Below are 16,279 nucleotides of genomic sequence, written 5' to 3'. Positions count from 1 at the left end.
CTAACTTCAGTACAGCCAACACACTTATCTTTTTATCTACCTTATCCTTGTGAATTCTCTGTGCTTCTTGAGCAGATAATTGCTAGAAGAGAGTAGATATGTGATCTAGATCTTTAAAAAATTCCCTAGAAATTAAGTAAGCAACTAATGGTAGAGTTATGAGCAACAGCCACTCATATTTTTACTCAAATGTTACCTTTTGAAGTGTAAGAGTGGTTATAAGCATGGTTCGCGATGGTTGAGAGAAATCTCTAATGATTTCCATGTACCAGTGGCGTATCCATCAGAGTCCATTGAGAAACAGTGGAACGTGGGATAATTCAAGGAAGGTTTATTTACAAAAGGATTATTTCTAAATGAGTAGATGTGAAGAAACCACAAGGGATGATGCTTTAATACAGAATAACCATGGTTAGGCTTCACCATTGCTGACCCACTGGGATGACTGGAGGGAGATGTTGGACAGAGATACATATATCAGACTAGCATTAAACAAAAAACTAGTGACCTTCAGTTAAGGATCCTAGTCAACTCCAATCAAATTAATGGTGAGAGACCCTGCAGAATAAACCTGATCTAACTTTCCTCCATCCCTCCATCCTGCTGGAATACTCCAGAAGATAAGAGCATCTGTTGATGCAATCCAGTGCGTCACAAAGTTAAACGCGTGTAAAGGTCATCGGGGAATCTTATTAAACCGTAAATTCTAATTCAGTAGGTCAAGGGTAAGGCTGGGTAATTTGCTTTTGTAATAAGGCTCTAGTTAATGCCAGCACTGCTAGATGATGCCCCAATTTGTGTGGCAGGATGTAGCCTATTCAGATCGATCTTTGGCACAAAAAACAAGGAAGAGGATAGAGCTGGAAAGGCATGTAGATAATATACAACATAGATGGGTGATGACCAGTTGTTTGCTTCCTTAACATCATTTCTTTAGCAGAATAACTCTGCATCAAATACAACTCCTCCAGCCCATCTTTGCTTGTTTTAGGCAGATTCCAGGTAGCGATACCAAGGCTTCCAGCAAAGAAGTTAGATAAAATATAATAATCTGAAATCAGAGAGATGAGGAAATATTGTTACTGATTAAAGTAATATTGTTACCGGTTTCAAATACTGGATTTTTTACTTGAAATTATTCACTGCACTAGTGATATTTGTAGTCGAAGAATATATACCACTGCTTCAGTCTGAAGATATTCATTAACTGTGGTCATTATTATTCAAACAGTTGCTTTTTCCCAATTAGTTTCTTATTGGAAGGCATTGTAGTATATATAAGTGACCTGTGCTGTTAAGTGTAAAACAAATATGGGACACAAAATTACTTTATTTTGCATAAGAAAAAGTTTTTTATAAACCTGCAGATATATATATATATATACATGCATGTATATATATATATACATATATATATACATGTATATATATATATATACATATATATGTTTTTGTTGATATTATTTGAGAAGTTTTGCCTAATCTTTGTATTTCCTAAGGCATCCCTTCACAAACCAGGGCTACCCTAACCGTCCCACTAAAAAAAAAAAAAAAAAAAAAAAGTTATTTTTTTAATGTTAATACTTTTAGCTATATTATCCTTAATAAAATGAATTTATGCAAAGAGAACAGAAATTACAAACCAAACAACTAGAAAATCATTTCTATTCAAAGAATATATCCAAAAAAAAGGGGGGGCTAGTTAAATGAATGGAGTGGATCTTAATATTTAATTGTAGGACTAAAGATAATAAAAATTTCATTTGAAACTATCAAAAAAAAAGATGAAAACAAAGGTTGAGACAGTTTTAAAAGTGTTAAAAATGTCTGTGAACTCACCATTGGTGAGTCTTCTCATATGGTGACTTTTATTATGCCAGTTATAAGAATCCCTAAAGAGAATATAAAAAATTCCACATTTCTTTTATAATGCTGACATTTTACGGCATACCATAACTGTAAGACCTGTTACGCCAGGCAATGCAGATGCGTCTGCTGGTATCTATACCAGTGTTTTGGATTCCTGAATTTGTTCCATTTCTGGGAGAGAAGAAAGCCCATATCAAATTTTAGAGTCCTTATCCAGTAATTAGCTGTGTGATTTTCTTCAACCAATTATTTAGTCCATCCAGTGTATCAAGTAAAAAGCAACAAAACTAATTTAAGTCAGAAGACCTGTGAAAATTAGCAAATTGCTTTTATAAAGTACGATGTGTCTTTTCCACTCTGGTCACTCTGTTTAATTTTCCAAGTTAAAAAAAATTATACTTTTTTTCTCAATCTGAAATGATTGAAAAATAAGATTTCAATATCTAAGGTCTAGGTTGATCTCATTAAAACTTTTAGACCTATAGCTTAAGAATCTTTTTTTTTTTTTTGTAAAAGTGAAAATGAAATGGGCCTGTCACAAGGATGCCTTAAATATGCTGAGTTAGTATACCTGTGTTTATAAAAACGAGTATGATCATATATCTAGGGATGTGTCTATATATTTTTTATTAAATTTACTCTTTTGGTTAAAGGATGTAGGGAGATACACATCTAACAATTTAAGTTAGAAACCCAGGGAAAGTAGATGATTTAACATAAACTTATGTACCTACCATGTCCATACAGTGAAAAAGACATAACACAGAATAGTTAATTTATTTATTTTTTTAGAATATTGCAGCCCCAATTGTATTAGCCTCTGAAACTGATTAGTTCTTAGCATTGTAACTGGCAACAACAATAATAAAAATAACTAACATTTGTTAAACTCTTGCTATGTTCCAATACTTGAAATTTGTTGTAGAATTTAAGCATAGTGGTACAATATATAATTGTAAATTTTCTTTCAACTAAAAATTGGGCAACACATAAATTTATATTTATACACTTTATATGCAGAATAAAGTGCTAGCCATAAGTTAGCGGAGTAGCAAAAATCAAAAGTTTAGGGATTTAGAAAATTGGAGTGTCTGAACCATATTTATTCCTAGTAATTTTAAAAGGGATAATATGGTAGGTTTACAGAATAAAATATATGTATAGTTTCTTACTAAATTTAATCCAGATCCATCACTTTAAATTTGAGAATAGTTTGAATCTTGCATATGCTTAATACATAAGTCTCTATAAATGAGTTTTTAAGTGCTTTTGAACACGCTTAGTTACATCACTGCCTTTTTCATCAAATGGTGGCCAGTATTATTTCTCTTCTTTTAAATTATTGTGAAGTAAAATCCTTTTTACAAAGATTCATAAGCAACTTACTAATGTGTTGCTGAATTTTCTATTATGCCTTTATAGTGTATAATCCAGAAACATGACCTAATTGCAAAATACCTCTAATTTCTATAGAAATATTTATAATGCAAAATTATTTTTGCAGAAATTTGTATCCAGTTGTAAGTCTTACATGAAAGATGGTAAAGGAGACACTGCAAGAATACTACCTGGTGTCAGTATAGTGTCCCCATCTTTCTTCTTCCAAGGATAAAGTGGAAGGAATGACCAATTAGCAGCCGTCATGCTAAATAAGTTGAAACTAGAGGATTTAGAAAAAAAGGTGTTAAATTTCAATGTTGCATGGAGCCACCATTCACTTTTAAACAAACAATGTATTCTCTTAACGTAGTTCAGTACTTGTATAATCTCTGAATATATTTTGAATTTGGGGATAGAATTGAGAATACATCAGTCTTTCCTTCTCCCTTTGGTCCAAATTCTTCACCTAGATAAATGAATGAATCTCTTAAAAATGAATAGAGAAGTTAAACCACTTGTCCCCTGTGTTTTGGGACTAGAACACAGGTCTCCCAACACCTAGCCGCATGGGAGAAATGCCACAAATAACACACCATTCTTTAACGTTCAGTTGATCTGTAATTAAATTCCTAGCCGATGATTGGTTATATTTCTTAGTACTGATGGAAATGAATCTACTGTCAATAGTGATATGTGCTATATTCTCTAAATCAGACACCCCATACATATTAGGGTGTTTTTTAATGTTTTTATTTATTTTTGCGAGAGAGCAGGGGAGGGGCAGAGAGGGAAGGAGACTAAGAATTTGAAGCAGGCTCCAGGCTCTGAGCTGTCAGCACAGAGCCCACCATAGGGCTTGAATCCATGAACCAAGAGATCATGACCTGAGCCAAAGTCGGATGTGTGATGGACTGGGCCACCTAGGCACCCCTTAATAACCAAAATAAAACCCAAAGGAATTGTATTAGTGTAGTTTATTTATTGAGTGTAAAGATAAAAATAGGATCGTAATTAATTCAAGATAAAGAATTAAAATTTTATACCCCGTATAGAAACCATGATATCAAACACAGAACAAAAGCAGACAAAGGTATTATCGTACATTTGAAAAGTTAAGATGAAACAAAAGTAACTCCCCCTTCCCTCCACCCCCACCCCACCAAATCAATAAGATAAAAATACCTTACTTTCTCAAAAGAGTGCTTTACTTTCTGGAAGCATTGTAATCTGACTTAATCATCAATTTATAATACAGCTACGGACACTTGCAAGATAAATTATTATAAAATAAACGCTACAAATTTGGATGTTTACAATAATAAACAATATTGCATTGTTTCATTTTTATTATTGTGTTAGAATATAACCTCGGTAGAAAATGAAAGATAACACTTAATAAGTAATGCAATTGTTATTTTACTAGAATCCCATAGAAATCTGGAATAGATTTTTCCAGTGAAAAACTGTTCTCCATAATACTAAACATGTCTGTTTTTTCTTTTTCAAAGGTAAAAAAGTTCTGCAAAATTACATATTGTCTATATGTAGCAATGAAATAGAATTTAAAAATATGGTTATAAAATTATAGGTATATGACTCTTGAGATTATGTAGTGAGGAGTTTATTAATTTTCAATTAAGAAATTTGAGGCCAGGAGATGTTTTATGATTATAAGTTTTAGAAGCATAGTGACAGAACAGTTAAAGATCATCTTTTCCAAACCTCCAACTAATGGTTGAATTCCCTCTATCACATCTGTGTGATATGGTGAATTTTCTAACATTAAACACTGGCACCAGCGTGAAATCTACTACCTTCCAATTGATTTTCTGCTAGTAATACCACATGTTCTCAGGTTACACTAGTAAAGATTCTCTAACATAAAAATAAAGTCATAGGCTGCCTGTTCCAAACACGCACGCGCGCGCACACACACAAACACGCGCACACACACACATTAATGTTTGAACAAAATCAAATTCTTTATCCATGTATGTGTATGTATGGTTAATGTTAATAATAGGCATTGAAATCTAAATTAATGAAATAATTTCAAATAAGTAACTTCAACTGATTAACATGGACGTTACATGCATTTTAAGAAACATCAATCACCATTTTTAGGTAATTTTTAAAATGCGTCTTAGAATTCAAATTGATTTTGAAGATGATAGAACAGTAATAGATCTTAAAAATACTGCAGTGTTAATCCCCTACAGTGGTTTATATAGCAAAGATTTACAGACTCACAAAATGATTTTTCTTGTGTTCAGAGCTTACAACTTAAAAGTGAATTTGATTGTTGCCCTAATATCTTCCTTTCTGCCAGAGTTTGTTTATATTTTAGAATATTTCCATGATGCTTAAGTCAAACCAAAAAAGCAATAAATAAAAATGACCCAAAATTGCTTAGCATGTGAAGACAGAAGAAAACAAAGGAAATAGATATTTGTGCACATGTCTACATGTCTTGCATTTAATGACATTTTTAATAAAAGTATTAGAACATACATAGTTATTATGGATTTAAAAATAGCTTTATACATGAACATACTTCTACTTGAATATTCATTCATTTTTCACTTTCCCCCTTCTCATTTATGATTAATAAAAGAAATACTCTCGACAAAATGTCTTTGGTTAAATGAGCCAGGATTGGCGACACTGCAGATATTCATTCAATCACACACTCATAGAAGTTCCACGTTTCAGCCTTTGAGAAGCTCAGAGTACAGTGAAAGGAATGGCCACAAACAACATACCATCATTTAACATTTTCTTAACTTGCATAAAAGCCCACAACATATTTTAATTTATCTCTATGATAAAATAAATTTTAAGTGCTCGTTACTGAAATACACCTGTTGAAAAGATCAGGTCAATTTCATGATAAGTTGTATTTACTTAGAAGCACTCATTGCTTAATGGTATGTTATTTCATACATATACCTGGGAATGCATAATAAAGTGCACATTTTATGGCATATACTTGAGATTTACCATTTCATCAATATACAATTTAGAAGAGGGTTTTTGCAGTTGGTACTTGAAATATTTGTCCTTTCAGTTTATTTATAAAGTGATATATATATTATATTCTTGAAATCATAAAAAAAAAACCAACAAAGTATGTGTTTGCTGTTTAACTTTAAATTTTTTTGGTGGGTTTAAATTTTCTGTTATTTTCCATTCTTTTTTTCTTCTAAAACAGATATTCTCCTGGCCTTCCATCTTCTGCATCTGTATTACATTGTAATATGTTTTAAAAAGATGGACTGTTTTCTTCAATTTAAAATGAAAAATGAGTTGGTTTTTTTTTTAAAAATAGTAATAAAGCTAGGTCCCTTTAGAACCAGAAAACTAGAACTCCTTGGTCTGAGGTGATGCTTTCTTAGATACACATTGTTCCTGACTTCACCCAACCGAATAATCACCTTAAGCACCCCTCATAAACCTTCACTCACACACACACACACACACACACACACACACACACACACACACACACACACAAACACACACACACTCTACCACTGTAGTTTTCAAAGTTCTTCAGTCCCAGTTACACGTTATAGAAGTGATCTTTTTTCATCCTCTGAACTGTCTTCAATTTTCGCCTCTGGGTTTACAATTGTTTCATTTATTTATCTTTATTTCTCAAAGAATTCCAGATCTTGTGTGAAAATTCTCATGAAATCTTCAGACTCACCTGCAGTTGTTGAAGTCAAATGTTACAGTGCAGAGGAAGGTAGAGTTAGAATTCCTACTTACAATTCGTGTTTGGATTGGGATTATCCAGAAATGTGCCTCAAAACACAAAATGCCCATTTTATTAAGAAGAATTTTAAGAAAGCAGGAAAATTCACAAGTGGGAGAGCTAAATTTAGAGCAGTTGAATACTCCAGTAGAATTAACCTCTGGCTCACCATGGGGATGGAGGTGTAGAAGAGAATTATAACACAAGCACGATTTGAGAGAGAGAGGTGGTTATTTCTTTTTTCTGATAAGAATCTCAGAACTGTCAAATGGCTGAGCTGTCATCTACCCCTAGCTTCTTATTGTAAGAGAAGAGACTGAGGTAAAAAGATTCTTGTCCAAAATCACACAACTAATAATTTGCTAAGAATCAGGTCTCAAATCTTGCTTTACTGGTCATTTCCTTATTTTTTATAACAGTGTGTATAGATAGTCCATAACTATATATTCCAGTAACTCATCAGACCCTTTCTCTACCTTTCTAATTTTGAGGAAATAAATCACCTTAAAATGTTTAAAAACCAATAAAATACTCATGATTTGAACTAAGTGGGTAAAATAGCAGATAAGATTTTGTGAAATGGTTGTTTTAAACCATCTAACAAAAGTCAGTTTTCCTTCTTTTCAATTCATGGCATGAACAAAACCTAGTTGCCTGATGTAATAATCCCTAGCCTATAAATCTTATAAAAAGCAATATGTAAAAATTTCTAAATTATAATTGAAGAAGTTAAATATATACCTTGCATTCTTATTCATGCTGTTTTTTAAAAAAAGAATTGATATTTAAATATTAGATCAGGTTGCATAACTTTTTTTTCACGGGTGGGGTTTCAATTAAATAGATTTCCTTTATTTCACTTGGTGTCATTGTTTATGACTTAAAAAGTACATAGAAACTGTAGTGAATCTAGTAATTTATTCTTAAAAGACTAATACTTCTTTTCCTTCATTCAAAATACTTGAAAAAATATTTTTAAAATATATCAGTTACTTCATTGAATTTATCTTTTAAGTAAATCTAGTCATGTCTATTTTAGTACAATACACAGGAAATATACCAGCCTCCTATGATATTGGCTTTCAATATCATAATATCAAAAACAATAGCAATATTTCAGATGAACTCCAAATAGAGGTAGTTCACGTTTATAAATTTTATAGATTGTGGATGGGCATCAATCATAATGTTAAGGCAATGATTATGAAAGAAAATGGTTATTGGCAGAAATACTATAATATATTTTAAGTTTTTTCAATTATACCATTTTCTTAAATGTATCCTAATATTCCACTTAAGGTAAATTACCTAAAAACTATATTAGTTTAAGAACCAAGTTCATTAAATCTTTCAAACTTTTATAATATCTCAGTATTTTTATTTTCCTAGTTTAATTTTTCCATACAATTTGATGGATTGAAGTTATAATAAACTGGTAGTATTTTGCTCTCCTATAAAAACTTGCATAGTATTTAAAAACCTATCTACCCATATATCCAGGATTTTCCCTATAGAACACTTAAACTCTTTCTGTACTGCTTGGTATTTTACTACTCAGTGATTATATTGCTGTATTTTCTTTTTTTCTTTTTTTTTTAAATTTTCTTCTGGGTACCCTATGTCAGGCTTAAGAAAGCAGTTTCTTTAACTTGGATAATTTAATGCTAACAAAATTTGTTAACTTGAATTTTATTTTAAAATTGTATATCCTGATACATGTTTTTGTTTGTTTTCTTAACTAGTGAAAAAGGCCATAGATTTTAAATCTAGAGGATTTAAATTGTTTCCAGGGAAAGACAACAGCAACAAGTTTTCTATCTGTGAGTGTACTCCTTTTTTGTTACTTTCTCTAGTGCAAGAGTGAAGTTTGTGGTGTCTGTGTTGTTTGTGTGTGTTCTTTTAAAATGTTTGTGTATTTACCAAATTAACTGCATTAATACCTATATAACATGCATGATTATTATTCAATATTTTCTTGTATTTAAATGTGTATTGAGTTAATGGATTGATGTGGGGAGCTCCCAAGCTGACGCTGTTTCAGACGTAAAAACATTCTTTGAGCTAGTATGTTGAGAGCATTCTAGTTTTGTAATTCTAGGATGTGAGATTAAAAAAAAAATAGTGAAAGTTTTTAAATTGGTGATTTCTTATAAGGATTTTTGTTTGACATAATTATTTTTCTAGGGAAAAAATTTATTTTAATGGTAATTTTTCATTTAAGAGAAAAATATATCCTCAATTTAAATTAAGTTATCCACACCCTTTAAGTCAGCTCTTTTGTAAATTAATTAGTTGACTATAGAATTAACTTTTGCTTTTTCTTGAAAATAACAAGGTGGCCTGAAGTACACTTATTTATGTGTTGCCTTATACACAATTTTGCTTAACATTCAGAGATTTAGGGGTGGCTAGGTGGCTCAGTCACTTAAGAGTTGGGCTTTTGACTTCAGCTCAGGTCATGATCTCACAGTTAGCGAGCTCTAGCCCCACATCAGGCTCTGTGTGGAGGGTGCAGAGACTGCTTGGGATTCCTTCTTCCTCTCTTTCTGCCCTTCCCCAACTTGCTTCTCTATCACTCTCTCAAAATAAATAAAAATAAACTTAAAAAAAATTCATGGATTTATAGATCATCTGAAGTTCACCCTTGAATCTCAAATTAAGAATCACTGAATTAGGGCAATCATATATATTACTATAAACAAAAAAATTTTTTTTGGATTTGTATTATAAATCAATAGCAGTTTGAAAAAATTTTCTACCTTATCGTGCATATATATATATATATATATATATGTGTGTGTGTACACACACACATATATATATATATATATAATTTTGAAAGAAACCATTCATGACACATTTGACTTCTCTAATGATACATTGATAGTTAATAAGATTATTAAAATAGCATATGTTATATTTTAACAGGAATATATTTTAGCATTATTATTTTATTCAGTTCCAATTAATCTGATGAAATGAGTTTATAGCTATTTCTTTAACAATGATTATTCATTATGGTTATATCAGAAAAGGATTTTATCTTCATGTTTAGTGACTTGTATGTATAACGGTAAATGACAGAATTTGAGCAATTACATCAATTATCAAAAAAACTCAGAGCCTGTATGTGATCAAACACTTTAAAGTGTAATAATTTTAAAATGTGATTTTACATTTTGTTAGATTTGAGAATACTAAGCCAAAAATAGCAGATATAAGTAGGAAATCATTGATCAAATTAGATTACATTTTACAAAGCACTAAATAATTCATTACAAAGTATTTAGCTATATGATTATAATTTCTTATTCTATTTTGGGGGGTTAAAAACATATCTACCCATTTCAGGGAAATAGTGTTAGAGTAATTTTTCATATATTAATTGTTAAAAACATTTTGGAAAGGCATTTTTCCTACAATAGGACATATAAATGGAAAGAAGTTATTAGATGAATATTCTGACCTACCAAATTTCATCATGTCAATATGAAATAAAAGTTAAGTCTTTTCAGACTTAAACAGTAGGTTTACTACCTTTTTTCTAATGTTTTGGCCAGTATATTTGTTTTGGAATTCTAAGTAGAATTATAAATTCTGCTGGTTCACCCTTTCTTCCTTTTGGCTATACAAATGTTATGTGCTGCATACTCTGAGCTTTCAGATGTCCTGGGAAATTCAGACAGGGTAGGGGAAGAGAGAAGGAAGGTGAGAGAATTCAAAGCAGACTCTGTGCTGTCAGTGTGGAGTCTGACACGGGGCTCCAATCCACAGACCATGAGATCATGGCCTGAACTGAAATCCAGTCAGATGCCCGGCCAGCTGCGCCAGCCACAAAGGTACCCCAGAGAAAAAACCTAATTCTTTTAAAAATATTTTATTTAAAGAATATTGGTTTTAAAATTGGGAGAAGAAAAGTTAATGAGGAAAAAAAAGTTAATTGTGAAGCAATAAATGTTAATTTATTTCATAATTTTAAAGCATAATTTGCATTTATCTATTACATTTTGTGTAAAAGATAAAAAAATTGTGATTTTTCACATTTTTTTAAATCACAATTAAATAAAAACAAATTATGTATTGCCAATTTCTTATAGTCACAAAATAATACATCAGCATTATATGACATTTCATTTCAGTGCATTTTTTTCAAATAACTCCTAACTAATATCAAAACTACATTCTCTATGGTTGTTTATAGAAAAGGATTGTATTGTTTTAATTTTTGTCATTATTATTTAGTGGTTAACAAGTAAGCATTTGGGTCTTCATCTCTCTGATATCATTTATTCAACACAGGGCCAAATAATTAAAAAAAATTTTTTTTACATTCATTTTTGAGAGACAGAGAAAGGCAGAGCGCAAGCAGGGGAGGAGCAGAGAGAGAGGGAGACACAGAATGAGAAGCAGGTATTCATATAAGTATTGAAATTATCTGTCACTCTGCCTGTCTTCTCTGGAAGAGCAACACCTCAGGGAAGGGAGCATATCAGTTTCATCTTTTTTTTTTTTTTTTTAATATTTTTTTTGAGAGAGGGGAGGGGAGGGGAAGAGAGAGAGGGAAACACAGACTCCGAAGCAGGCTTCAGGCTCTGAGCTGTCAGCACAGAACCCGACGCAGGGCTCGAACTCATGAGCTGTGAGATCATGACCTGAGCCGAAGTCAGACACCTAACCGACTGAGCCACCCACACACCCCATGGGCCAAATAATTTTTAAAGGAGACAATTTTTATCTCCTATAAACCTTTCAAATGAAAAAAAAAAATAACAAAAAAGCTTGTGTGTATGTGTTTTGTTTTTTTTTTTTAAACAGTCCATTCTATTACTGGAACCGCCAGAAGTGAGCATAAGCGAGGAGGACTGATCTATACACATTGCCAAAGCACGTCTTCCCACAGTAGTGCCTTTAAAATTTAACTAAGAAACAAATTAATAACAGATTCAGAAAACGGCAGTAGTTTTCATGGGGAGCATTTGGGTGTTTGAATGCTAACTTAGATTCTTATTCCAAATTAATATCCAAACTCCAAAACCTCTATCCATCCCTTGTTGTTTCCCTTGTTTTTTCACCCAAAAGGGTAGGTTTGTCAGCAAATGGAAAACAAATTGATTTTTTTTTAATTTTAAAGGTAAAGACATGTTTTTGTATTTTAAAATGTTGAACTTAATGAACTAGTAGTGTTACTAACTTTTCTACTAGTTCTTCTAAAGTATTAAGATGGAATTATGAAAAGACTCTAAGCTTCTCAAAATGTATAATTATTTTATTTTATCTTCAAATCCATACTATCATTCATTTCATGTTATTTATTCATTCTACAATTCTGTGTGAGCTATTTCTCCAAGGTAGCACCATGCTATACTAAGAAGGTAAAAGAGTGAATAAAATATAGTCTCAGCTGGCAAGGATCCAACATTTTATTGGGAAGCTAAATGAGTTAAGAGTCAACTCTTTGTAGGTTATATAGTAGTATAAACTAACATTCTGTCAACGTCCATGATGGTTGATTTCAGAACAAGATCTGAAATGCTGTATTTTACAAGGTGGAATAAAATTTTAAAATCTAATATAAAAAAAAGAGTCTAAGAAAAGTGGCAATGTAACCAGCTGTGTGAGGTGACATAGAGGTAACTTCTTTATAGAATCTATTTGTTTTTATTTTTGGAGTAAATTCTGTGTGATATAAAATCAGAATCTCAGAAATAAATTGCTTATAAAAAATTACCCTAAAGATTGTAGGGAAGAGTAAATGAGTTGATACATGTAAAAGATGTAGAATATTTCGTGACATGCTGGCTATTATAATTTTATGTTGGCTAAGTTTATGTTTTTAAGTTCAAACATGGAATATTGTGGTAAATTAATTAAGACTACTGTAGCCTGTTTATAAACCCATATAAACCTGTAAACCCATAACTTCAGTATTATAAGAAATTACAAATCCATTTGTTTTTTTTTTTAATCTATAAAACTTGCCCTCTCCTCTTTTATCCACTTTGGTGTGTGAGAAAGAACTCATGTTGCATTAATAATAATAATAATAATAATAATAATAGGTATAATAAATATTCTTAAAGTTCAGAGAAAAAAGAATACTCCCTATAACGATACTCTTTTCAAGAGGCAACACCCTGTCCATGTAATTAAACTATTTAAAAATGTTTATTTATTTATATTTGAGAGAGAGTGAGAGAAAGAGTGCGAGCAGGGAAGGGGCACAGAGAGAGGGAGAGAGAATCCTAAGCAGGCTTAGTGCTCTCAGTGCAGAGCCTGACACGGGGCTCAGTCCCAAGCACCGTGAGATCATGACCTGAGCTGAAATCGAGAGATGGACGCTCAATCGACTGAGCCACCCAGGTGCCCCATACTTAAACTCTTAAAGAGCACTCCTGTTCTTACCATTCTGTGAATTACTGCTCACATTTAAAGAAGTAAACAGGATAGATCTGTCCAATTGCTTAAATAGCATTGTGTAGAAAAAGCAACTTTTGAATAAAAACTACTACATTTGAATGTCTTGGTATAACTAACTGTGGGCAATTATGAAATATCTATACTTCAGAGAAATAAGATGTTATACACTTTGTTCTTTATTTTTTAGTTTAAATGTTTTAAAGAGTATTAAATACACGTATCATGCAGAAGCTCTCCCGTTATCTTTACATTTTAAATTGGAAAGTCTTTCCCCTATTGCAGATAATCAAAAACTGGTTTAAAGGATACTTCCAAATAAACTGAATAAATAAATAAATAAATAAATACATGAATTAATTAAGTGAAATGGTAAAAAAGTATTTATGTGCACTGCATCTTAAGATAAAACATTTGGTAAAGAGGATTGAATTTAATTAGTGATGCCATTTTGCCTTAGTGAGATTTCTGGACAGGATGGAGGGCTTCGGGTTTAACAATAGAAGTTTTTGAATGAATATGCCAAGGTTTAAACCTAGATTAAGGCACTAACTAACAGATATGACTTTGGAAACATTTTTAACCTCTCCCTGCCATAGTTTCCTCACCTGTAGGAAGTGTGTAATAATAGTAACTACCCTTTAGATTGTTGTGAATATTAAATGAGTTGATGAATGATGTAGAATAGTTCCTGACACAGTACCCTGTTAAGCATTAGCTACTATTTAAATTTATATTAACACAGGCTTATATTTTGAGGTAATGATGAAATGGAAAAAATGAATTAAAAAATTTTTATTTTCTAATAATGTATTCATAGATCACTTCTAAATTAACTTGTAATCTGTGTTATACATTGGATTGTAATAAAGTAGTTAAGCCCATTTCATGCCATTCCTTTCTTTATATCTATTCCATGTCAAAAAGCCACATTTAAATAACATAAACCCCAACCTTTTCAAAAGCTATTTTAAGATAAGAGAGTGCTTCCAATAGAAAATACTTGATTCATTGAAAACAATACACCAGATATTGTTGTTAATTAAACTACTAGGGCATATTTACTCAGAGGTTATTAACACCTATCTAGGCATTTTGGGTGTATTTAAAATAATTGTTTTCCCCTTATCTTTATCAAGTATATAATCTCTTTGTATGTATGACTAAGGAATGGGAAACTACTAATCTATAACACGATAAATCATTTAAAAACTAAACATAAAATTTCCGATGTTATGTAATTTGAAGGACTAGAATAATCTGGAAAAATTAAGGATTGTATTTTGCAAAAAGTGGGACTTGGGCTGAGTCTAAAAACTAGATAGAATTTTGATAGCTAAGGAGGAAGAAAGGAAAAACATGGAGACTTGGAAAAAATATAAATAAAGCATGGGGTGAACATGGCTAACTAGTAAAATTGCAGAATGATTTAGAAACCTTTGGATTGAGTTATGGAAGCATCTTGGTGACTAGTGGGAAATAAAACTGATATAGTAGAAATCTCAAATCATAGGAGATTAGAACATTAATAAAAACTGTGTTTGAGGAAGTTTAGTCCTCCTCTAGTACTCAAGGTGGATTGGAGGTGAACGATAATGGAGTGTACAAAAGCATCAGTGATTAGATTGGATCTGAGCATGCACAAGAGGTAACTGGATATTTCGGTGGAGTCACTTAGGAGATCACTGAAGGAGGAAGAATGAGCTTGGGGAAAAAATGATGAAACCATGTATTGGAACTCGTTAGCAAAGAGGTAATTTTTTCAAGCCATGAGTGAAATATAAAATATAGAGAACCATGGTCAATGCCTTTGAATTTGTCCACTAGAAAGTAAGAGAGTCGTCTAAAGTAAAAGAGTGATCAAAAATAAGGGAATGATAAAAAAAAAAGATAAAAGGGAATGAAATAGCAAGTAAGCAGACCAAAAAAAGTAAAACTATCACATATTTTGCAGGGATCAGTGAATATGTAATAAAGTTGTCAATAAGGATATTGGCTGGGGATATTTAGGAAAGTGATTTTTACAGAATGAAAGACACAAATGGAAAATTTCCTATCTAATTGAGAATATGACAATTTTACCAGAACTATGACTGTTGGGACATTATCTGATAGTTATCTTGTTATCTGATAAATCAGTTTGAACATATTGATCAATCTGAACTAAATGATGCCGGAGACCAGTAGGTCTCAACATTGACTTTACATTAGAATCACCTTAAGGATTACTGAAAACCAAACCAGGGAAAAAACTGATGCCCAGGGTCCTACCCTAGAGTAATTGTGTTAGAATATCTAAAGGTAGAAATAAGCATCTTCATCCCTAAAGAAATGTCCACAAGTGGTTTGGATCCACAGCGTAGGTTGAGAACCGTTGTAAAATTTTGCTTTTTTTTCTCTGTGGAATCTCCACTCAGGTCCTATTCTTTCCTCAAAATGCAGAGAAGTTGATAAAGAACAAAGTAGCAGTTATTCTCTAGTTCATTACAAGATTGAATTTATGAAACAATATCACTCGCATATTTCAAAACTATCAGGTTTAAAAATCGTTTGCATTAAGATATCTGTCTTGGGGATCTGGTTACCCCTTGTGATCACACTCATTGAAAATATTAAGAAATCTTTCAATAATTGAGTGTTCTGGATAAAGTGCTGAGAATGTGTATGATGGCTAGTGAAACATAATCATGTAAATGGCTAGAGGGTAAAGCCATTATTTGGTTTTCAGCAGTATGTCATAATTTAGGGACATGCCTGGTAATTAGAACCACAGTTTTACTTTAACATTGGCAGGACACACTGCTTTGGTATATATCAGATAAGAAGTGCTAATAATCTTCAACTTTTCCCATAGGGTCT

At 31.8% G+C, this 16,279-nt stretch overlaps 1 protein-coding gene across 6 annotated transcripts in view; it reads left to right on the top strand.

The window, feature by feature from the left end:
* Positions 1 to 16,279, top strand: part of CSMD3 (CUB and Sushi multiple domains 3) — a 1,263,431-nt gene that overhangs the window by 532,603 nt on the left and 714,549 nt on the right. For 3 of the 6 annotated variants that reach the window (XM_058698869.1, XM_058698867.1, XM_058698871.1), the window contains one exon: positions 8,749 to 8,826. The exons of the other annotated variants lie outside the window; for them this stretch is intronic. In XM_058698869.1, coding sequence (XP_058554852.1) covers positions 8,749 to 8,826 — 78 coding nt within the window. The remainder of the gene's footprint in view (positions 1 to 8,748; positions 8,827 to 16,279) is intronic. 6 annotated transcript variants of the gene reach the window in all.

This window comes from Neofelis nebulosa, chromosome 14 (assembly GCF_028018385.1).
Source record: "Neofelis nebulosa isolate mNeoNeb1 chromosome 14, mNeoNeb1.pri, whole genome shotgun sequence".
Taxonomy (NCBI): Eukaryota; Metazoa; Chordata; class Mammalia; order Carnivora; family Felidae; genus Neofelis; species Neofelis nebulosa.
The sequence above is the reverse complement of the archived record's forward strand: the minus strand, read 5'-3'. Positions and strand labels throughout refer to the sequence as shown.